This window comes from Oncorhynchus mykiss, chromosome 13, assembly GCF_057628025.1.
Source record: "Oncorhynchus mykiss isolate SJ-2025 chromosome 13, ASM5762802v1, whole genome shotgun sequence".
In the NCBI taxonomy this organism is placed as follows: domain Eukaryota; kingdom Metazoa; phylum Chordata; class Actinopteri; order Salmoniformes; family Salmonidae; genus Oncorhynchus; species Oncorhynchus mykiss.
In genome coordinates, this window is record NC_143034.1 from 11792501 (window position 1) to 11817685 (window position 25185).

Here is a 25185-nt window from a genome sequence, read left to right on the forward strand (position 1 = left end):
ATAATGATATTATTCTCTGTGTATGGGAGGAGGGGGGATAATTATATTATTCTATGTGTAGGTGGGGAGGGGAGTGGATAATGATATTATTCTATATGTAGGTGGGGAGGGGAGGATAATTATATTATTAATTGTGTAGGTGGGGAGGGGTGATTATGATATTCTCTCTCTCTCTCTCTCTCTCTCTCTCCCTCTCTCTCTCTCCCTCTCTCCCTCTCTCCCTCTCTCCTCTCCCTCTCTCCTCTCCCCTCCCTCTCTCCCTCTCTCTCTCTCTCTCTCTTCCTTTCCCCTCGCTCTCTCCCTCTTTCCTCTCCCCCTCTCTCTCTCTCTCTCTCCCCTCCCTCTCTTTCTCTCTCTCCCCTTCCTCTCTCTTCCCCTCCCTCTCTCTCTCTCTCTCTCTCTCTCTCTCGCTCTCCCTCTCTCTCTTTCCCCTCGCTCTCTCCCTCTCTCTTCCCCCCCCCTCTCTCTCTCTCTCCCTTCCCCCTCTCTCTTCCCTCCCCTCTCTCTCTCTTTCTCTCTTAGACATAGATGAGTGTAATGTAACTGCTGGTATCTGTGAAGGGGGAGGGACCTGTCAGAACCAGGAAGGAAGCTACATTTGCCTCTGTCTCCCTGGATACAGTAATTATGGCAACAAACAGGCTAGGTGCTCAGGTGAGGAAAGAATATGGTACCATGATGCACTGCTTCCAACAATATGGTACAGTGAGGTACGATAACATTGTCTGTCTTAATTACGTCTATATCTAACATAACATACATCTATCTATATCTATATCTATATCATAATCTCCCTCTCCCCCCCCCTCTCTCTCTCTCTCTCCTCTCCCCACCCCTCTCTCTCTCTCTCTCTCTCTCTCTCTCTCTCTCTCTCTCTCCCTCTCTCTCTCTCCCTCCCTCTCTCTCTCTCAGACATAGATGAGTGTAATGCAACTGCTGGTATCTGTGGAGGGGGAGGGACCTGTCAGAACCAGCAAGGAAGCTACAGTTGCCTCTGTGTACCTGGATACAGTAATCATGGCAACAAACAGGCTATGTGCTCAGGTGAGGAAAGAATCTGGTACCATGATGCACTGCTTCCAACGATATGGTACAGTGAGGTACGATAACTTTGTCTGTCTTAATTACGTCTATATTTAACATAACATACATCTACATCTATATCTAGCATAACATAACATTACCTAAATCTATATCTAACATAACATAACATACATCTCCCTCTCTCCCCCCTCTCTCTCTCTCTCCCCTCCCTCCCTCTCTCACTCTCTCTCTCTCCCCTCCCCCTCTCTCTCCCCTCCCCCTCTCTCTCTCTCTCTCTCAGACATAGATGAGTGTAATGTAACTGCTGGTGTTTGTGGAGAGGGAGGGACCTGTCAGAACCAGGAAGGAAGCTACAGTTGCCTATGTCTCCCTGGATACAGTAATTATGGCAACAAACAGGCTAGGTGCTCAGGTGAGGAAAGAATCTGGTACCATGATGCACTGCTTCCAACGATATGGTGCAGTGAGGTACGATTACTTTGTCTGTCTTAATTACGTCTTTATCTAACATAACATTACATACATATGTATCTAACATAAAATAACATATATATTTCTAACATAACATAACATAACATACATCTGTATCAAGCATAACATAACATAGCATACATATATATCTAACATAGCATTACATTACATACATCTATATCTAAGAGATCTATATCTAGGAGAGGTTAGGGAATCACTGGAGGAGATATTAGAGAATCACTGGAGGAGATTTTAGGGAATCACTGGAGGAGAGATTAGGGAATCACTGGTGGAGAGGTTAGGGAATCACTGGAGGAGAGGTTGTGGTGTCACTGGATGAGGGGTTAGGGAATCACTGGAGGAGAAGTTAGGGAATCACTGGAGGAGGGGTGAGTTATTTACTTTCAATATATTCCCTTCTCTCTTCAGACATCGATGAGTGCCAAGATACACCTCAGGTTTGTGGCAGCAACGCCAGTTGCCTCAACACCATTGGGAGCTACCACTGCCAGTGTCAACCTGGGTTCAGATTCTCTCATCACACTGTGAAGGTGAGTCCACAAGAGGGCATCCTTGTGTGTGTGTTTTGTCTTGATTGATTGATTAATTGATTGACTGCTTTAGTTGGAAACATCACTACATACTGTACATATATATTTATGGGAAGACTTTATAGTCCATATAGACTAAGGCATTTGTGACTTTAAAGACTATTGAGACTATGGATTGTAAGGGACTAAAGATGCCTTAGTGACAATAGATACTACAGAGACTATAGGGACAATAGCTACTAAGGCATCCACAGACACTAAAGCAGTGGTTCTTAACCTTGTTGGAGGTACTGAACCCCACCAGTTTCAAATGCGCATTCACTGAACCAATCAAAACATAGGTATATATTTTACTGGTACACAAAATGAACCGTGCATCAACATCACTGTAATCAAAGAACAAAATCATCAAAACATGATTTTCACACAAAAACAAAATAATGAATATTTACTACAAATCAGTGTGACTTCTGCTGTTGCCTTTCAGAGACCAGTTCAGAAATGTGCGGCTTCACCTTGGCAAGTGCCACTCTCATGTCATTTTTGCAACAAAGTCTGTTCCTTTTCTTCGTTTTTATGTCCAGCATCCTCGAAAAGGATTGCTCGCAAAGATATGTTGTAACAAACGGTATGAAAATCTCCAGAGTTTTCTTAGCAATAACAGGGTACGTTACCATTTGTTGACACCAAAACGTTGAAAGCGTTGTTGTTCTGAAGAGTTGCTGTTGAACCTGGCTCTGCTGAATTTCAATGATTTCATCGAGGTATTCATTATTGACATCTGTTGTCTCAACACTAAACGTGAATGGCTGTCTCACCCATGCTGGATATGACTCTCTTATAGGGAAGTATCTGTCGAGAGACTTTGCAAGCTCATCTAAGTGCGTGGCATTTGCTTGCTTCAGTTCTGCGGGTACAGAAATGTCTCTGATTCCAGATACATCTTCGATCTTACTTACACAGTCGTCCAGCAGGGGAAAGTTTGCAAAGTTTTCGTTCTCTGTTCGTCGTTTCCATAACCGTAGCTTTTTTAAAAAGCCTTCAGGTTTTCCTCCGCTTCGATGATGTTGACTCCGCCGCCCTGCATCTTTTGATTGAGATGATTGAGAGCTGCGAAGATATCAGCCATGTACGCTAAAATGAGAATGAACTCAGAATTTTTGAAGCAATATGCATGACAATGTTGGTGCTCTTGCAAAAACAGGGCTAATTCCACACGCACAGCAAAAACACGATTCAGCACCGGTCCCCGGGATAACCACCGAACGTTAGAATGGTACAGAAGTACCTCGAATTCAGAGCCCATTTCTTTACACAGCTCACTGAAGATGTGGTACCTCAGAGCACTAGTTCGCACATAGTTCACGCATTCCACTACAATTTTTAATGCTTCTGCCAGTTTCGGAGGCAAGGTTTTTGTTGCCAACGCATGCCTGTGCAGAATACAATGCGTAACAATGATGTGTGGTGCATCGGCTTTCACTAGCGCACCAAAACCAGACTTTCTTCCCAGCATGACTGGAGCTCCGTCCGAACAAACTGCAGAAACCATATCCCACGAAAGATTGTTGTCTTTGAAGAAGTCATCCACAAGTTTCTTCACATCGGCTGCCTTAGTTGTTGTTGTAAGAGGCTTACAAAATAAAAAATCTGCCTTTATCACGTCGTCTTTCACATAGCGCACGAATACAGCAAGCTGGCTTAGATTGGAAACGTCTGTGTTCTCGTCGAGTTGAAGGCTGAATTTTGCCGGGCTTGAAATCAGATCTACAACTACTTGAACCAAGATGTCTTTGCTCATGTCCTCTATTCTGTCGCTGATGGTGTCATTTGAAAGAGGAATTTGGGATAACTTAACTTCAGCCTCTTTTCCCAGCATGATATTCGCCATCTTCAACACAGCTGGTTTTATGAGTGTTTCACCAATAGTTTGTGGTTTGCCCTGCTTTGCGATCAGGTAAGCAACTTCGTACGATGCTGTGAGGATCGGTTTGTTGATGGGTACAAAGCCGAGAACAGGCAGAGTAGCCTTTTCATCGAATCTGGCTCTCTTCACCTTGAATTCAGCGAGCGTTGTGTTCTTGTATTTTCCATCTCCATGCAGCTTAAGGAAGTGTTATCTTAGTTTTGCCGGTGCTAGACTAGAATTGCTCAACTTGGCATTGCAAATCATGCAGTTAGGACGCTGACTCCCATCACGTTCCGTTATACATGTGAATCCATATTGTACATATTCGTCCGACCACTTTCTTTTTTTACTCGACATAGTAAGTATGAAGGGATTCAAATATTAAGAAAGAAATCACAAGACGTACCATCACGACAGTCACAAGTCGACTACTGAGCGCACCAAATTCCCTGCAGCACAGATAGGCCAAGCGATGTAGCGTGATCACCCGAGCAGCCAATGATGGCCTAAGCGGGGCGTGATCATCACGAATCATATGAGTCGGCTGTGTGTCTTGACCTCCGCCGAACCCCTGAGACTGACTCACCGAACCCCTGGGGTTCGATCGAACTCAGGTTAAGAACCACTGCACTAAAGCATTTATGTCTATATAGACTATTGAGACTATCGATACTGAGGGACTAAAGATACTAAAGAGACTATAGAGACTGTAGAGGAACCGCAGAAGAAGGTAACGACAAGAGAATGGATGAAGATGCATAAGGAGTAACCATGGTGATTACTGGGTGTGTTGGGGAATAGTACTAAGTGAATGTGGATGTGAGAGTTGAAATGACAGGTGATTGACATTTGGATATTAAGAGATTAAAATGTGGATAATAACAGATTGATATTTTGAAAATAATTGGTAAGCTGAAGTATTGAATTTCAGATAATAAGAGATATTATTTGTACTGAGTGAATGAGAGCTTTCAGGGGACTATCCCCGGTGTGGAAGACGTGTGTATCTGAATGAAAACCCCAACCAGTTCTGTCCACTGGTTTGAAAGAGGTGTGTGTATGAATGAATACCCCAACCAGTTCTGTCCACTGGTTTGAAAGAGGTGTGTGTCTGAATGAATACCCCAACCAGTTCTGTCCACTGGTTTGAAAGAGGTGTGTGTATTAATGAATACCCCAACCAGTTCTGTCCACTGGTTTGAAAGAGGTGTGTGTATGAATGAATACCCCACCAGTTCTGTCCACTGGTTTGAAAGAGGTGTGTGTATTAATGAATACTCCAACCAATTCTGTGAGCTGAGTTTTTAACATTATATAGGGATTCTGCGTGATGTGAAGATATGAAAGGAGAGAGTACTATTACCAAATATACTGTATGAATATTATACTGAGGTACTAGAGATGTGATGATGTAACAATGTATGTAAAGTATAATGTGTTACTAGAGATGTGATGATGGAACAATGTATGTAGAGTATAATGGGTTACTAGAGATGTGATGATGTAACAATGTATGTAGAGTATAATGTGTTACTAGAGATGTGATGATGTAACAATATATGTAGAGTATAATGTGTTACTAGAGATGTGATGATGTAACAATGTATTTAGAGTATAATGTGTTACTAGAGATGTGATGATGTAACAATGTATTTAGAGTATAATGTGTTACTAGAGATGTGATGATGGAACAGTGTATGAATATTATACTGAGTTACTAGAGATTTGATGATGTAACAATGTATGTAGAGTATAATGTGTTACTAGAGATGTGATGATGTAACAATATATGTAGAGTATAATGTGTTACTAGAGATGTGATGATGTAACAATGTATTTAGAGTATAATGTGTTACTAGAGATGTGATGATGTAACAATGTATTTAGAGTATAATGTGTTACTAGAGATGTGATGATGGAACAGTGTATGAATATTATACTGAGTTACTAGAGATTTGATGATGTAACAATATATGTAAAGTATAATGGGTTACTAGAGATGTGATGATGTAACAATGTATGAATATTATACTGAGTTACTAGAGATGTGATGATGTAACAATGTATGAATATTATACTGAGTTACTAGAGATGTGATGATGTAACAATGTATGTAGAGTATAATGTGTTACTAGAGATGTGATGATGTAACAATGTATGAATATTATACTGAGTTACTAGAGATGTGATGATGTAACAATGTATGAATATTATACTGAGTTACTAGAGATGTGATGATGTAACAATGTATGTAGAGTATAATGTGTTACTAGAGATGTGATGATGTAACAATGTATGTAGAGTATAATGTGTTACTATAGATGTGATGATGTAACAATGTATGAATATTATACTGAGTTACTAGAGATGTGATGATGTAACAATGTATGTAGAGTATAATGTGTTACTAGAGATGTGATGATGTAACAATGTATGTAGAGTATAATGTGTTACTAGAGATGTGATGATGTAACAATGTATGTAGAGTATAATGTGTTACTAGAGATGTGATGATGTAACAATATATGTAGAGTATAATGGGTTACTAGAGATGTGATGATGTTACAATGTATGAATATTATAATGTGTTACTAGAGATGTGATGATGTAACAATATATGTAAAGTATAATGGGTTACTAGAGATGTGATGATGTAACAATGTATGAATATTATACTGAGTTACTAGAGATGTGATGATGTAACAATGTATGTAGAGTATAATGTGTTACTAGAGATGTGATGATGTAACAATGTATGAATATTATACTGAGTTACTAGAGATGTGATGATGTAACAATGTATGAATATTATAATGTGTTACTAGAGATGTGATGATGTAACAATGTATGTAGAGTATAATGTGTTACTAGAGATGTGATGATGTAACAATATATGTAAAGTATAATGGGTTACTAGAGATGTGATGATGTAACAATGTATGAATATTATACTGAGTTACTAGAGATGTGATGATGTAACAATGTATGTAGAGTATAATGTGTTACTAGAGATGTGATGATGTAACAATGTATGAATATTATACTGAGTTACTAGAGATGTGATGATGTAACAATGTATGTAGAGTATAATGTGTTACTAGAGATGTGATGATGTAACAATGTATGTAGAGTATAATGGGTTACTAGAGATGTGATGATGTAACAATGTATGAATATTATACTGAGTTACTAGAGATGTGATGATGTAACAATGTATGAATATTATACTGAGTTACTAGAGATTTGTTAATGTAATATGTTATTAGTGACTTTCAGAGAGCACTTTAATAATGTGGTGTCTTAGTATTTTGAAGTGTTTTTGAATACAAGGTCACATGAGGAGAAGAGGAATTGAGACTCATCATATTAGAGGCTGCCATCTGTTGTTTGGTTTAAAGATAAGCTTCCTGTGGACAAATAGATAAGCTGCCAGTGAAAATGAACAGAACTCACTGAACTCAAACAGGCTGTAAGGGACATTTGGGACAGAAAGAGTAGACAGTACAAGTCAAAAGTTAGGACACGCCTACTCATTCAAGGGTTTTCTTTATTTGAACTATGTTCTACTATCAAATAACACATATGGAATCATGTAGTAACCAAAAAAGTGTAAAACACATTTTAAATAATCTAATTAGCCGGCCTTGTGTTGTTGACAGCTTTGCACACTCTTGGCATTCTCTCAAACATCTTCATGAGGTAGTCACCTGAAATGCATTTCAATTAACAGGTTTGCTTTGTTAAAAGTTAATTTGAGGAGGCAGGGGTGGTATACAGAATATAGCCCCATTTGGTAAAAGACCAAGTCCACATTATGGCAAGAACAGCTCAAATAAGCAAAGAGAAACATCAGTCCATCACTACTTTAAGCCGTGAAGGTCAGTCAATGTGGAACATTTCAAGAACTTTGAAAGTTTCATCAAGTGCAGTCGCAACAAACATCAAGCACTATGATGAAACTGGCTCTCATGAGGACTGCCACGGGAAAGGAAATCCCAGAGTTACCTCTGCTGCAGAGGATCAGTTCATTACAGTTAACTGTCTCTCATGAGGACTGCCACAGGAAAGGAAAACCCAGAGTTACCTCTGCAGCCCAAATAAATGCTTCACAGAGTTCAAGTAACAGACACATCTCAACATCAACTGTTCTGAGGAGACTGCATGATTCAGGCCTTCATGGTCAAATTACTGCAAAGAAACCACTACTAAATGACACCAATAATAAGAATAGATTTGCTTGCACCAAGAAACACAAGCAATAGACATTAAACCAATGAAAATGTGTCCTTTGGTCTGATAAGTCCAAATTTGACTTTTTTGGTTCCAACCGCCGTGTCGTTGTGAGACACAGAGTAGGTGAACGGATGATCTCCACATGTGTAGTTCCCACCGTGAAGCATGGAGGAGGAGGTGTAATGGTGTGGGGTGCTTTGCTGGTGAAACTTTGCTGGTGATTTATTTCGAAATCAAGGCACACTTAACCAGCATGGCTACCACAGCATTCTGCAGCGATACGCCATCCAATCTGGTTTGCACTTAGTGGGACTATCATTTGTTTTTCAACAGGACAATGACCCAACACACCTCCAGGCTGTGTAAGGGCTATTTGACCAAGAAGGAAAGTGACAGAGTGTTGCATCCGATGACCTGGCCTCCACAATCACCCGACCTCAAACCCAATTTACATTGTTTGGGATGAGTTGGACCGCATAGTAAAGGAAAAGCAGCCAACATGTGCTCAGCATATGTGGGAACTCCTTCAAGATTTTTGGAAAAGCATTCGAGATGAAGCTGGTTTAGAGAATGCCAAGAGTGTGCAAAGATGTCATCAAGGCAAAGGGTGGTTACTTTGAAGAATCTTAAAACATAAAATATATTTTGATTTGTTTAAAACTTTTTTAGTTACTACATGATCCCATATGTGCTATTTCCTAGTTTTGATGTCTTCACTATTATTTTACAATGTAGAAAATAGTAAAAATAAAGAAAAACCCTTGAATGAGTAGGTGTGTCCAATCTGTGGACTGGTTCTGCATGTCAATGCAACAGGTTCAACATGATTAGATTACAAGAAAGGGACTTTGGGATTGTTTACTTTAGAAGGTGCCTATTCCGCTTAATGGGACACTGTATCATCTTAAGTGTCTGAAGTATGATTCTGTTTAATGGGACACTGTATCATCTGAAGTGTCTGACGAATGATTCTGTTTAATGGGACACTGTATCATCTGAAGTGTCTGACGTATGATTCTGCTTAATGGGACACTGTATCATCTGAAGTGTCTGAAGTATGATTCTGTTTACACATGGTTTTATCAAGACTTCTTTCCCAAGATGCAATAAGCTCGATTAAGATGAAGACTTTTAGGACTGATTAGTATATGTTAATTTTCTTTCTTCCAGGCTTGATGGAAATTCCAATATCAAGTTTTCTGATGAGTTTACCAATGATTTGGTCACGTCTGCTCCTGCTCCCCCTCTCTGACGCTCGAGGTTGCCAGACGGCTCATCATTACTCACACCTCTCACCATCGTTACGCGCCCCAGCGCTTCATCGGACTCACCTGGACTCCATCACGTCATTGATTATCTACCCTATATCTGTCACCCCCTCCAGTTAATTTTCTGCGTCTGCATTGATGTTGTTTTGTTTCTCCTGTCCAGACGCTGTTCCTGTTTTTCATGTCTGTTAATCCATTAAATATTCATTCCCTGTACTTACTTCTCGTCTCCCAGCGTATGGCATCATAGAGCCATTACAGATTGTGTACATTTCCTTTTTAAAGACTTGCTGAGGCATTTATCAGTTAGTGACACTGTAGTAATATACAGTATAAATATACCTGGATCCGGCTGTTTTTAATAGTTTTTTATTGAACCTTAATTTAACTGGACAAGTCAGTTAAAAACTAAATTTTATTTACCATGATTCCCTAGGAACAGTGGGTCAACTGCCTTGTTCAGAGGCAGAACAACATATATATTTTTCTTCCGGCTCCGGGGATTCAATCTAGGAACCATTCGGTTATTGGCCCAATGCTCTAACCACTAGGCTACTGCCGCCCCTTAGGATACCTATCTCCCTGCTGTTAACCTCTCGTGGGTAGGGGGCAGTATTTTCACCTCCGGATGAAAAGCGTGCCCAAAGTAAATTGCCTGTTATTCAGGCCCAGAATTTAGGATATGTATATAATTAGTGGATTTGGATAGAAAACACTCTAAAGTTTCCAAAACTGTTAAAATAATATGCCTATGAGTATAACAGAACTGATATGGCAGGCAAAAACCTGAGAAAAATACATCTAGGAAGTGGAATTGTTTTCATGTCGCTGTTTTTCAACTCAATACCAATAGAGAATCCAATGGGTTAGGAATCCGATTGCAGTTCCAATGGCTTCCACTAGATGTCAACAGTCTTTAGACATTGTTTCAGGCTTTTATTTTGAAAAACGATGTGTGAAAAGCAATTTTGGTCAGAGGACAGAGGAGGTTTGCAGACCTGATTTGACGCACTCTTTGTTATTTTTCCTTTCTATTGAAAACGGTATTGTCCGGTTAAAATTTTTATTGATTATAAATACAATTAACAACCTGAGGATTAATTGTAAGTGTAACTGGGAGTCTGTGAGTGCAACCATATGAAGATCATCAAAGGTAAGTGATTAATTTTATCGCTATTTCTGACTCCTCGACTTGGCTGGTAATGATTGTATGTTTTGTTTTTTTTTTACATGGGGCGCTATCCTCAGATAATCTCATGGTATGCTTTTGCCGTAAAGCCTTTTTGAAATTTGACACAGCGGCTGGATTAACAAGAAGTTAATCTTTAAGGAAGATCCCTCATTATTTGTTTGTACAAATGTTGCATAAAGGGAAATTGTCCTGTTAATCCAACCACGGTGTCAGATTTATAAAATGCTTTTCGGCAAAAGCATACCTAGCCCAGAACATACCTAGCCCAGATCATAGCCCAGTTGACAAATTATCCAAACAGTGACCAGCCAAGCAGAAGCGTTACAAAACTCAGAAATAGAGATAATATTAATCCCTTACCTTTGATGATCTTCATATGGTGGCAATCAGAAGACATTCATTTACTCAATAAATGTTCATTTTGTTCAATAAAGTCTCTTTATATCCAAAAACCTCAGTTTTGTTCGCACGTTTTCTTCAGTAATCCACAGGCTCAAACGCAGTCAAAACAGGCAGACAAAAAAATCCAAATTGTATCCGTAAAGTTCATAGAAACATGTCAAACGATGTTTATATTCAATCCTCAGGTTGTTTTTGGCCTAAATGATCTATATATTTCAACAGGACAATAACATCGTCACTATAAAAGGTAAACAAGAAATGCACTCTCTCGGGATTGCGCATGAAAAAGCTCTGCGACACGGTAGGGCCCACTCATTCAGACTGGTGTTACTCCCTAATTTAAAAGAATACAAGCCTGAAACGATTTCTAACGACTGTTGACATCTAGTGGAAGGCATTGGATCTGCAAGTTGAGTCCCAAATCAATGGATACTGTAATGGCATTGAATAGAAAACTACAAAATCCCCCCCAAAATACTTCCTGAATGGATTTTTCTCAGGTTTTCGCCTGCCAAATCAGTTCTGTTTTACTCACAGACACGATATTAACAGTTTTGGATATTTTAGAGTATTTTCTATCCAAATCTACCAAATCTACCAGTTATATGCATATCATATCATATCATCCAAAATTCTGAATGCTGCCCCCTACCCTAGAGAGGTTAAGAAATGTACTGAAAACCCCAGTGTAAACCTTGTACACAAAATGTTTGAAACGTCTTTTAAGATACAGAAGAACGGGGAAAGAATGGGGAAATAAACACTCACTTAATAGGGTTGAATGACCTCCGACCTCTATTCTGACTTTCTGGTGAGGCCTAATCACCCTCACCAGAAAGGCTAGAGACATTGGGTGAGATTTAAATGTAAGATGTAAACACTGATAATTAGGTAGAAGATTATAAATTAAATCAGATTGGTCACATACACGTTTTATCAATAGTCCTATGTGTGATTCAGACCATGAGGAGGAGAGAGAGAGAGAGAGAGAGAGAGAGAGAGAGAGAGAGAGAGAGAGAGAGAGAGTGCTGCCCCTGAGTGAGGGAAACCTGTCTCCAGTCCATATTACTATATCTTGAATTACCTTATGGGATACAATTATTTCCTTATGGAGTTATCAAGGTATGTCATTTGATTGTATTTGTTTTTCTGATTTGTTTATTTTTTACTTAACCGGCAGTGTTGTTGTTGTTTTGGACGAATAAAACACGATGTGAGTCATGTGTCAAAAGGGAAGAAGTGTATTGTGGTTGTTGTTCTTGGTTGTTGTTTGAATTGTGGTTTTTGTTTTGTTTGTTGTATGATGTTTTGTTTGTTTTGTTTTTGTCTTGCTTAAAAAAAAATCTCTCCAGATTGGTTCTGCTATATGGTCGGGATTTCTCCCTAAGGGTTAGCCCTCTACCAAATCTGACCCTGTAACTCTGCAGTGAGGTCGTCAATGTTATAGGGGAGTATAAGCCAATTTGATAAAATGGTTTTAACAGTGTGTTGTTATTCTATTTGACATTTGTCTTAGACATTTCTATTAAGAATATTGGTGGTAATAATTTGTCATACAGTAAATAGTCTGGTTTCAGGCTTTTAATTTTGAAAAACAACGTTTTAAAGCCATTTGAACAAATATAACAATTTTAACAATAGTTATCACAGCGTAATACAAGGAGGGAAAGTGAGGGAAAATGTTGCTGTCTGAAGAGGTAGCATTTAATTGTACACAGCATCTCCTCTCACTCTATCTTGGTTCGTGCAGGTGACTGTGACCTCCTCCTCAGACCAATTGACAGTACGCCCAGAACATTGTTCTGGGAACCAAAATGAGTATCTCAATTTCAAGGTCCCAGATTTGAGAGAAGAAACCTTGTTAGTTATCAGTCAGTCAGTCACTTGCAGGAACCAACGTTGATGATGAATAATGAATCATGTAAATCATGCTTATATGAATTATTTGGATAGCCGTATATTAGAGAACTAACGGGACTGCCCCGGCAGAGCCCCTGACTGATGTGTACTATGTTGCATGAAGTTTGTTGGAACCTCTCCAGCTTGCTGATAATAAAGAATGATTCATTTAAGTTTGACTTTGAGTCCCTGGTGGTAATTTCCATGACAACGCAAATAATTGTATGTTGTCACATCAGCACAGCAACGGTTGTAATGGATACCCTGTTTGGTTTGTGCAAGTGCGATTGATAGGTGACACCGGCATGTTTGTGTGTCCGTGTGTTTGTGTTTGTGTGTCTGTGTGTGTGGCAAGGGCTCAGCATGCTTTGTGTGTGTCCACTACAGATGAGGATGAGTGTGTGTATTTGTGCATCTGTGTGTGTGGAAGCGCGCGCGTGTGTGTGTGTGTGTGTGTGTGTGTGTGTGTGTGTGTGTCTGTGTGTGTGTGTGTGATGCGAGGATCTCAGTTTAGCTTGTGTGTGTGTGTGTGTGTGTGTGTGTGTCCACTACAGATGAGGATGAATGTGTGTGGGTTCCTTCGGTGCGCAGCCCTCTGGGCATGTGCACAAACACACCTGGTCGATACACCTGTCTGTCAGGGCTTAGTAACAACCGAACAACACTGCGCCCGGCACAAATGAGACGGCTGAGGCCATGCTAGCCCTGACCCCTGAACCTGCCTGACCTCTGACCCCCGACCTCTAACCCCATGACCCCTATCTTTTGGCCACATTCCAATCCAGACGTCTGCCTGAACTCACAGCTGTACCCATCACGTGATATAGCAGCAATCTGATGCCTGACTGAGCTGTCAGTCCAGAACAGACTGTGGGAGGAGCACAGTACTACATAGAGCCATGACTACATGGAACTCTATTCCACATCAAGTAACTCACGCCAACAGTACAGTTTGATTAAACAAGAAATACACCTTAAGGAACAGCGGGGACTGTGAAGCAACACAAACATAGACAAGTGCATATAAACACAAGATAACATACACAGTATACACTCATGTACATTGACGTCATTTCCGGTCACGACTTGCAGACTTGTTTTTGAGTTGCTGTGCGTTTTGTTGCCAACCTGTTTTGCTACCTGACAAATTTACGGTTTTTACTTTTCAATTACCGTTTATATTTTTGTTTTTTCCTACTCAACTTTTTCACTCCGGACGCTTTATCTGGACACGGTTCGTCAGGACCTCCAACAGCCGAAGCTAAGTAGTAACATTAACATGATGCCTTCTAATTGCAGTCGCTGTACTCGCCTTACGGCGAGGATAGCTGTGCTACAAGCCCAGCTTCAGACGCAATCGCTAGGCAAGGGTAATTTCAGTGTAGGAAAGGATGAAACAGCGTCTGTGCCACCAGTAAGTACAGATAGTAGTATAAATCCCCTGGCACAGTCCCCGCAGCCGGACAACTTTCTCACGGTTTCTGGAAGGAAATGCTGTAGGAACGCTCAACCGGTGTCGCTCATTCAGCCGACAGAAACTTTCAACCGGTTTTCCCCATTAAGCAGCGGGTCGGAGTCAGAGGCCGAGTCTTCTCTGGTCTCTACTCCTCCCGTTACGGGGTCTGAGACGCCGAAGCTTCCCACCATTAGCTCTGACAAATTGAAAACTCTAGTCATTGGCGACTCCATTACCCGCAGTATTAGACTTGAGAATCATCCAGCGATCATACACTGTTTACCGGGGGGCAGGGCTACCGACGTTAAGGCTAATCTGAAGATGGTGCTGGCTAAAGCTAAAACTGGCGAGTGTAGAGAGTATAGAGATGTTGTTATCCACGTCGGCACCAACGATGTTAGGATGAAACAGTCAGAGATCACCAAGCGCAACATAGCTTCTGCGTGTAAATCAGCTAGAAAGATGTGTCGGCATCGAGTAATTGTCTCTGGCCCCCTCCCAGTTAGGGGGAGTGATGAGCTCTACAGCAGAGTCTCACAACTCAATCGCTGGTTGAAAACTGTTTTCTGCCCCTCCCAAAAGATAGAATTTGTAGATAATTGGCCCTCTTTCTGGGACTCACCCACAAACAGGACCAAGCCTGACCTGCTGAGGAGTGACGGACTCCATCCTAGCTGGAGGGGTGCTCTCATTTTATCTACCAACATAGACAGGGCTCTAACTCCTCTAGCTCCACAATGAAATAGGGTGCAGGCCAGGCAGCAGGCTGTTAGCCAGCCTGCCAGCATAGTGGAGTCTGCCACTAGCACAGTCAGTGTAGTCAGCTCAGCTATCACCATTGAGACCGTGTCTGTGCCTCGACCTAGGTTGGGCAAAACTAAACATGGCGGTGTTCGCTTTAGCAATCTCACTAGGATAAAGACCACCTCCATTCCTGTCATTATTGAAAGAGATCATGATACCTCACATCTCAAAATAGGGCTACTTAATGTTAGATCCCTTACTTCAAAGGCAATTATAGTCAATGAACTAATCACTGATCATAATCTTGATGTGATTGGCCTGACTGAAACATGGCTTAAGCCTGATGAATTTACTGTGTTAAATGTGGCCTCACCTCCTGGCTACACTAGTGACCATATCCCCCGTGCATCCCGCAAAGGCGGAGGTGTTGCTAACATTTACGATAGCAAATTTCAATTTACAAAAAAAAAAAAAAAAAAAAAAAAAAAAAAAAATGACGTTTTCGTCTTTTGAGCTTCTAGTCATGAAATCTATGCAGCCTACTCAATCACTTTTTATAGCTACTGTTTACAGGCCTCCTGGGCCATATACAGCGTTCCTCACTGAGTTCCCTGAATTCCTATCGGACCTTGTAGTCATAGCGGATAATATTCTAATCTTTGGTGACTTTAATATTCACATGGAAAAGTCCACAGACCCACTCCAAAAGGCTTTCGGAGCCATCATCGACTCAGTGGGTTTTGTCCAACATGTCTCTGGACCCACTCACTGTCACAGTCATACGCTGGACCTAGTTTTGTCCCATGGAATAAATGTTGTGGATCTTAATGTTTTTCCTCATAATCCTGGACTATCGGACCACCATTTTATTACGTTTGCAATTGCAACAAATAATCTGCTCAGACCCCAACCAAGGATCATCAAAAGTCGTGCTATAAATTCACAGACAACACAAAGATTCCTTGATGTCCTTCCAGATTCCCTCTGTCTACCCAAGGACGCCAGAGGACAAAAATCAGTTAACCACCTAACTGAGGAACTCAACTTAACCTTGCGCAATACCCTAGATGCAGTTGCACCCCTAAAAACTAAAAACATTTCTCATAAGAAACTAGCTCCCTGGTACACAGAAAATACCCGAGCTCTGAAGCAAGCTTCCAGAAAATTGGAACGGAAATGGCGACACACCAAACTGGAAGTCTTCCGACTAGCTTGGAAAGACAGTACTGTGCAGTACCGAAGAGCCCTTACTGCTGCTCGATCATCCTATTTTTCTAACTTAATTGAGGAAAATAAGAACAATCCGAAATTCCTTTTTGATACTGTCGCAAAGCTAACTAAAAAGCAGCATTCCCCAAGAGAGGATGACTTTCACTTTAGCAGTGATAAATTCATGAACTTCTTTGAGGAAAAGATTATGATTATTAGAAAGCAAATTACGGACTCTTCCTTAAATCTGCGTATTCCTTCAAAGCTCAGTTGTCCTGAGTCTGCACAACTCTGCCAGGACCTAGGATCAAGAGAGACACTCAAGTGTTTTAGTACTATATCTCTTGACACAATGATGAAAATAATCATGGCCTCTAAACCTTCAAGCTGCATACTGGACCCTATTCCAACTAAACTACTGAAAGAGCTGCTTCCTGTGCTTGGCCCTCCTATGTTGAACATAATAAACGGCTCTCTATCCACCGGATGTGTACCAAACTCACTAAAAGTGGCAGTAATAAAGCCTCTCTTGAAAAAGCCAAACCTTGACCCAGAAAATATAAAAAACTATCGGCCTATATCGAATCTTCCATTCCTCTCAAAAATTTTAGAAAAGGCTGTTGCGCAACAACTCACTGCCTTCCTGAAGACAAACAATGTATACGAAATGCTTCAGTCTGGTTTTAGACCCCATCATAGCACTGAGACGGCACTTGTGAAGGTGGTAAATGACATTTTAATGGCATCGGACCGAGGCTCTGCATCTGTCCTCGTGCTCCTAGACCTTAGTGCTGCTTTTGATACCATCGATCACCACATTCTTTTGGAGAGATTGGAAACCCAAATTGGTCTACACGGACAAGTTCTGGCCTGGTTTAGATCTTATCTGTCGGAAAGATATCAGTTTGTCTCTGTGAATGGTCTGTCCTCTGACAAATCAACTGTAAATTTCGGTGTTCCTCAAGGTTCCGTTTTAGGACCACTATTGTTTTCACTATATATTTTACCTCTTGGGGATGTTATTCGAAAACATAATGTTAACTTTCACTGCTATGCGGATGACACACAGCTGTACATTTCAATTAAACATGGTGAAGCCCCAAAATTGCCCTTGCTAGAAGAATGTGTTTCAGACATAAGGAAGTGGATGGCTGCAAACTTTCTACTTTTAAACTCGGACAAAACAGAGATGCTTGTTCTAGGTCCCAAGAAACAAAGAGATCTTCTGTTGAATCTGACAATTAATCTTAATGGTTGTACAGTCGTCTCAAATAAAACTGTGAAGGACCTCGGCGTTACTCTGGACCCTGATCTCTCTTTTGAAGAACATATCAAGACCATTTCAAGGACAGCTTTTTTCCATCTACGTAACATTGCAAAAATCAGGAACTTTCTGTCCAAAAATGATGCAGAAAAATTAATCCATGCTTTTGTCACTTCCAGGTTAGACTACTGCAATGCTCTACTCTCCGGCTACCCGGATAAAGCACTAAATAAACTTCAGTTAGTGCTAAATACGGCTGCTAGAATCCTGACTAGAACCAAAAAAATTGATCATATTACTCCAGTGCTAGCCTCTCTACACTGGCTTCCTGTCAAAGCAAGGGCTGATTTCAAGGTTTTACTGCTAACCTACAAAGCATTACATGGGCTTGCTCCTATCTATCTCTGTGATTTGGTCCTGCCGTACATACCTACACGTACGCTACGGTCACAAGACGCAGGCCTCCTAATTGTCCCTAGAATTTTTAAGCAAACAGCTGGAGGCAGGGCTTTCTCCTATAGAGCTCCATTTTTATGGAACGGTCTGCCTACCCATGTCAGAGACGCAAACTCGGTCTCAACCTTTAAGTCTCTACTGAAGACTCATCTCTTCAGTGGGTCATATGATTGAGTGTAGTCTGGCCCAGGAGTGGGAGGGTGAACGGAAAGGCTCTGGAGCAACGAACCACCCTTGCTGTCTCTGCCTGGCCGGTTCCCCTCTTTCCACTGGGATTCTCTGCCTCTAACCCTATTACAGGGGCTGAGTCACTGGCTTTACTGGGGCTCTCTCATGCCGTCCCTGGAGGGGGTGCGTCACCTGAGTGGGTTGAGTCACTGATGTGGTCATCCTGTCTGGGTTGGCGCCCCCCCCCCCCCTTAAGTTGTGCCGTGGCGGAGGTCTTTGTGGGCTATACTCAGCCTTGTCTCAGGATGGTATGTTGGTGGTTGAAGATATCCCTCTAGTGGTGTGGGGGCTGTGCTTTGGCAAAGTGGGTGGGGTTATATCCTTCCTGTTTGGCCCTGTCCGGGGGTGTCCTCGGAGTGGGCCACAGTGTCTCCTGACCCCTCCTGTCTCAGCCTCCAGTATTTATGCTGCAGTAGTTTATGTGTCGGGGGGCTAGGGTCAGTTTGTTATATCTGGAGTACTTCTCCTGTCCTATTCGGTGTCCTGTGTGAATCTAAGTGTGCGTTCTCTAATTCTCTCCTTCTCTCTTTCTCTCTCTCGGAGGACCTGAGCCCTAGGACCATGCCCCAGGACTACCTGACATGATGACTCCTTGCTGTCCCCAGTCCACCTGGCTGTGCTGCTGCTCCAGTTTCAACTGTTCTGCCTTATTATTATTCAACCATGCTGATCATTTATGAACATTTGAACATCTTGGCCATGTTCTGTTATAATCTCCACCCGGCACAGCCAGAAGAGGACTGGCCATCCCACATATGCTCTCTCTAATTCTCTCTTTCTTTCTCTCTCTCGGAGGACCTGAGCCCTAGGACCATGCCCCAGGAATACCTGACATGATGACTCTTTGCTGTCCCCAGTCCACCTGACTGTGCTGCTGCTCCAGTTTCAACTATTCTGCCTTATTATTATTCGACCATGCTGGTCATTTATGAACATTTGAACATCTTGACCATGTTTTGTTATAATCTCCACCCGGCACAGCCAGAAGAGGACTGGCCACCCCACATAGCCTGGTTCCTCTCTAGGTTTCTTCCTAGGTTTTGGCCTTTCTAGGGAGTTTTTCCTAGCCACCGTGCTTCTTCACCTGCATTGCTTGCTGTTTGGGGTTTTAGGCTGGGTTTCTGTACAGCACTTTGAGATATCAGCTGATGTACGAAGGGCTATATAAAATAAATTTGATTGATTGATTGATTGATGTACACATGGGTTTTGTGTTGTAGATAAGTGGTAGAAGAGTAGAGGCCTGAGGGCACACACTTATTATGTTGTGAAATCTGTTATCAATGTGTTGTAATGTTTTTAAAACTGCCTTCATTTTGCTGGAAGAGGAAGAGTAGCTGCTGCCTTGACAGGAACTAATGGGGATCCAGAATAAATACAACTACAGCTACGTAGCACACAGCCATTGGTTGAAGCAATGCAACGACTGCATTGTAGTCGGACTGGAACGTGACCCCGTACCCTAAACCAGTTTGAACTATGACCCCAACACATCGTCTTGCATGAGGCAGAACTAAGACTCGGGTGCGTCCCAATAATCCCTCCTCTCTCGTGAAGTGTACACTTGTTCACTTTCCTTCACTGATCTCACACTAGCATGCCTCCACCAATCCAATGCTTTTAGTTTTGAAGTAGTGAATGAGTGTACACCTCAGAGGAAAGGAGGGAGCAGTGTCCTCATGAGTGGAATGTTTCTTAATGTTTTTTATAATTTTTAATGTAAAAAATCCAGTGTTTCTATTTTAAACGTTTTTTGTTATATTACACTCTAATGTGATATAAAGTGTAATATTGGAATTAAACTCAAAATTGTAATTGTAATTCTAATTGTAATTCTATATCTGACATGGTACATGTGTCTTATATTTAGACAGTCAAACAGCGATGGATCTCTCAGAGAAAACGATGCAGAGGAAATATATGACATTTTAAGTGAGGCCCTCCGGACCAGGTTGAAGATCAAATGTGGCCCACTTGGCAAAATGAGTGTGACCCCCCTGATCTAGACTGTTAGAGAGGTCACTACCCTTACTGATCTCAATGCTACTTCCTCAAACAGAGGTTACTGTTGTGCCACTGCAAACCGCCTCATAAGGACAGGTCTAGGTTCAGTTTGACTGTGTAAGCCTGGATAATGATGATCAGTAAGGGACTATGTAAACTGATCTGAGTGTGGTGCTTATATTACAGTAGGGACTTTCCTCTGTTGCTGTAGATACCGTTATTCCACCGGCAGCTTCCTCTTTGTAGTGCTGAGGCCCAAATGACACCCTATTACCTGTATAGTGCACTACATTAGACCAGGGCAAATAGTGCACTGTGTAATAGGTTGTCATTTGGGATGCATGCTAGGATGGTTACCATGGTAACATTTTTAGCACTGGTGTGCTATGGGTTTCTGGGTGTTTTAATCTCCACCTCAACTTCCTCTCTGTCAACATGTCTTCATTTGTAACTTAGTTAGTTGGTATCTGACGGTAAACCATGTCAACAACTTGTATCTACTGTGTACATGATAAGGATGTGACAGTTTTCATTTGTGTGTTGTGTTGGTGTGGTGTGTTGTGGTGTGTTGTGGTGTGTTGTGGTGTGTTGTGGTGTGTAGTGTTGTTGTATCGTGGTGTGTTGTGGTGTGTTGTGTTGTGTGGTGTGTAGTGTTGTTGTATCGTGGTGTGTTGTGGTGTGTTGTGTTGTGTGTTGTGGTGTGTAGTGTTGTTGTGTTGTGGTGTGTAGTGTTGTTGTGTTGCGGTGTGTAGTGTTGTTGTGTTGCGGTGTGTTGTGGTGTGTTGTGGTGTGTTGTGTTGTGTGGTGTGTAGTGTTGTTGTATCGTGGTGTGTTGTGGTGTGTTGTGTTGTGTGTTGTGGTGTGTAGTGTTGTTGTGTTGTGGTGTGTAGTGTTGTTGTGTTGCGGTGTGTAGTGTTGTTGTGTTGCGGTGTGTTGTGGTGTGTTGTGGTGTGTTGTGTTGTGTGGTGTGTAGTGTTGTTGTATCGTGGTGTGTTGTGGTGTGTTGTGTTGTGTGTTGTAGTGTGTAGTGTTGTTGTGTTGCGGTGTGTAGTGTTGTTGTGTTGCGGTGTGTAGTGTTGTTGTGTTGTGGTGTGTAGTGTTGTTGTGTTGCGGTGTGTAGTGTTGTTGTGTTGCGGTGTGTAGTGTTGTTGTGTTGTGGTGTGTAGTGTTGTTGTGTTAAGGTGTGTAGTGTTGTTGTGTTGTGGTGTGTAGTGTTGTTGTGTTGTGGTGTGTAGTGTTTTTGTGTTGGTGTGTAGTGTTGTTGTATCATGGTGTGTAGTGTTGTTATATCGTGGTGTGTAGTGTTGTTGTATCATGGTGTGTAGTGTTGTTATATCGTGGTGTGTAGTGTTGTTATATCGTGGTGTGTAGTGTTGTTATATCGTGGTGTGTAGTGTTGTTGTATCATGGTGTGTAGTGTTGTTATATCGTGTTGTGTTGCGGTGTGTTGCAGTGTGGTGTGGTGTGTGTTGTGTTGCGGTGTGTAGTGTTGTTGTGTTGTGGTGTGTTGAGTTGTTGTGTTGCGGTGTGTAGTGTTGTTGTGTTGTGGTGTGTAGTGTTGTTGTGTTAAGGTGTGTAGTGTTGTTGTGTTGCGGTGTGTAGTGTTGTTGTGTTGTGGTGTGTAGTGTTGTTGTGTTGGTGTGTAGTGTTGTTGTGTTGTGGTGTGTAGTGTTGTTGTGTTGGTGTGTAGTGTTGTTGTATCATGGTGTGTAGTGTTGTTATATCGTGGTGTGTAGTGTTGTTGTATCATGGTGTTTAGTGTTGTTATATCGTGGTGTGTAGTGTTGTTGTATCATGGTGTGTAGTGTTGTTATATCGTGGTGTGTAGTGTTGTTGTATCATGGTGTGTAGTGTTGTTATATCGTGGTGTGTAGTGTTGTTGTATCATGGTGTGTAGTGTTGTTATATCATGGTGTGTAGTGTTGTTGTATCGTGGTGTGTAGTGTTGTTGTATCATGGTGTGTAGTGTTGTCATATCGTGGTGTGTAGTGTTGTTATATCGTGGTGTGTAGTGTTGTTGTATCATGGTGTGTAGTGTTGTTATATCGTGGTGTGTAGTGTTGTTGTATCATGGTGTGTAGTGTTGTTATATCGTGGTGTGTAGTGTTGTTGTATCATGGTGTGTAGTGTTGTTATATCGTGGTGTGTAGTGTTGTTATATCGTGGTGTGTAGTGTTGTTGTATCATGGTGTGTAGTGTTGTTGTATCGTGGTGTGTAGTGTTGTTGTATCATGGTGTGTAGTGTTGTTATATCGTGGTGTGTAGTGTTGTTATATCGTGGTGTGTAGTGTTGTTGTATCATGGTGTGTAGTGTTGTTATATCGTGGTGTGTAGTGTTGTTGTATCATGGTGTGTAGTGTTGTTATATCGTGGTGTGTAGTGTTGTTGTATCATGGTGTGTAGTGTTGTTATATCGTGGTGTGTAGTGTTGTTATATCGTGGTGTGTAGTGTTGTTATATCGTGGTGTGTAGTGTTTTTGTATCATGGTGTGTAGTGTTGTTATATCGTGGTGTGTAGTGTTGTTATATCGTGGTGTGTAGTGTTGTTGTATCGTGGTGTGTAGTGTTGTTGTATTGCGGTGTGTTGTGTTTGTATTTATTAAGGATCCCCATTAGTTCCAGCCAAGGCAGCAAATCAAATCAAATCAATCAAATCCAATTTTATTTGTCACATACACATGGTTAGCAGATGTTAATGCGAGTGTAGCGAAATGCTTGTGCTTCTAGTTCCGACAATGCAGTAATAACAAGTAATCTAACTAACAATTCCAAAACTACTGTCTTGTACACAGTGTAAGGGTATAAAGAATATGTACATAAGGATATATGAATGAGTGATGGTACAGAGCAGCATAGGCAAGATACAGTAGATGGTATCGAGTACAGTATATACATATGAGATGAGTATGTAAACAAAGTGGCATAGTTAAAATGGCTAGTGATACATGTATTACATAAGGATACAGTCGATGATATAGAGTACAGTATATACGTATGCATATGAGATGAATAATGTAGGGTAAGTAACATTATATAAGGTAGCATTGTTTAAAGTGGCTAGTGATATATTTACATCATTTCCCATCAATTCCCATTATTAAAGTGGCTGGAGTTGAGTCAGTGTCAGTGTGTTGGCAGCAGCCACTCAATGTTAGTGGTGGCTGTTTAACGGTCTGATGGCCTTGAGATAGAAGCTGTTTTTCAGTCTCTCGGTCCCAGCTTTGATGCACCTGTACTGACCTCGCCTTCTGGATGATAGCGGGGTGAACAGGCAGTGGCTCGGGTGGTTGATGTCCTTGATGATCTTTTTGGCCTTCCTGTGACATCGGGTGGTGTAGGTGTCCTGTAGGGCAGGTAGTTTGCCCCCGGTGATGCGTTGTGCAGACCTCACTACCCTCTGGAGAGCCTTACGGTTGAGGGCGGAGCAGTTGCCGTACCAGGCGGTGATACAGCCCGCCAGGATGCTCTCGATTGTGCATCTGTAGAAGTTTGTGAGTGCTTTTGGTGACAAGCCGAATTTCTTCAGCCTCCTGAGTTTGAAGATGCGCTGCTGCGCCTTCTTCACAATGCTGTCTGTGTGAGTGGACCAATTCAGTTTGTCTGTGATGTGTATGCCGAGGAACTTAAAACTTGCTACCCTCTCCACTACTGTTCCATCGATGTGGATAGGGGGGTGTTCCCTCTGCTGTTTCCTGAAGTCCACAATCATCTCCGTAGTTTTGTTGACGTTGAGTGTGAGGTTATTTTCCTGACACCACACTCCGAGGGCCCTCACCTCCTCCCTGTAGGCCGTCTCGTCGTTGTTGGTAATCAAGCCTACCACTGTTGTGTCGTCCGCAAACTTGATGATTGAGTTGGAGGCGTGCGTGGCCACGCAGTCGTGGGTAAACAGGGAGTACAGGAGAGGGCTCAGAACGCACCCTTGTGGGGCCCCAGTGTTGAGGATCAGCGGGGAGGAGATGTTGTTGCCTACCCTCACCACCTGGGGGCGGCCCGTCAGGAAGTGCAGTACCCAGTTGCACAGGGCGGGGTCGAGACCCAGGGTCTCGAGCTTGATGACGAGCTTGGAGGGTACTATGGTGTTGAATGCCGAGCTGTAGTCGATGAACAGCATTCTCACATAGGTATTCCTCTTGTCCAGATGGGTTAGGGCAGTGTGCAGTGTGGTTGAGATTGCATCGTCTGTGGACCTATTTGGGCGGTAAGCAAATTGGAGTGGGTCTAGGGTGTCAGGTAGGGTGGAGGTGATATGGTCCTTGACTAGTCTCTCAAAGCACTTCATGGGGCGGTAGTCGTTTAGCTCAGTTACCTTAGCTTTCTTGGGAACAGGAACAATGGTGGCCCTCTTGAAGCATGTGGGAACAGCAGACTGGTATAGGGATTGATTGAATATGTCCGTAAACACACCGGCCAGCTGGTCTGCGCATGCTCTGAGGGCACGGCTGGGGATGCCTTCTGGGCCTGCAGCCTTGCGAGGGTTAACACGTTTAAATGTGTTTAAATGTCTTACTCACCTCGGCTGCAGTGAAGCTCAAAGCGGGCAAAAAAGTTATTTAGTCTGCCTGGGAGCAGGACATCCTGGTCCGTGACTGGGCTGGATTTCTTCCTGTAGTCCGTGATTGACTGTAGACCCTGCCACATGCCTCTTGTGTCTGAGCCGTTGAATTGAGATTCTACTTTGTCTCTGTACTGACGCTTAGCTTGTTTGATAGCCTTGCGGAGGGAATAGCTGCACTGTTTGTATTCGGTCATGTTATCAGACACCTTGCCCTGATTAAAAGCAGTGGTTCGCGATTTCAGTTTCACGCGAATGCTGCCATCAATCCACGGTTTCTGGTTAGGGAATGTTTTAATC

The 25185-nt window shown here is 42.1% G+C and overlaps 1 protein-coding gene and 1 long non-coding RNA gene across 7 annotated transcripts in view; both read left to right on the forward strand.

The window, feature by feature from the left end:
- LOC110519495 (adhesion G protein-coupled receptor E5) overlaps positions 1 to 25185 on the forward strand; it is a 237587-nt gene that overhangs the window by 103961 nt on the left and 108441 nt on the right. For 4 of the 6 annotated variants that reach the window (XM_090195151.1, XM_090195150.1, XM_090195153.1 and 1 more), the window contains 3 exons: positions 523 to 654; positions 913 to 1044; positions 1325 to 1456. In XM_090195151.1, the coding sequence (XP_090051277.1) occupies positions 523 to 654; positions 913 to 1044; positions 1325 to 1456 (396 nt within the window). The remainder of the gene's footprint in view (positions 1 to 522; positions 655 to 912; positions 1045 to 1324; positions 1457 to 25185) is intronic. The other 2 variants (XM_090195152.1, XM_090195158.1) reach the window with 1 other exon arrangement.
- Positions 9855 to 13148, forward strand: LOC149978701 (uncharacterized). Its single transcript, XR_016485634.1, has 2 exons — positions 9855 to 10892; positions 11887 to 13148. It is a non-coding gene; the product is annotated as an uncharacterized LOC149978701 (long non-coding RNA).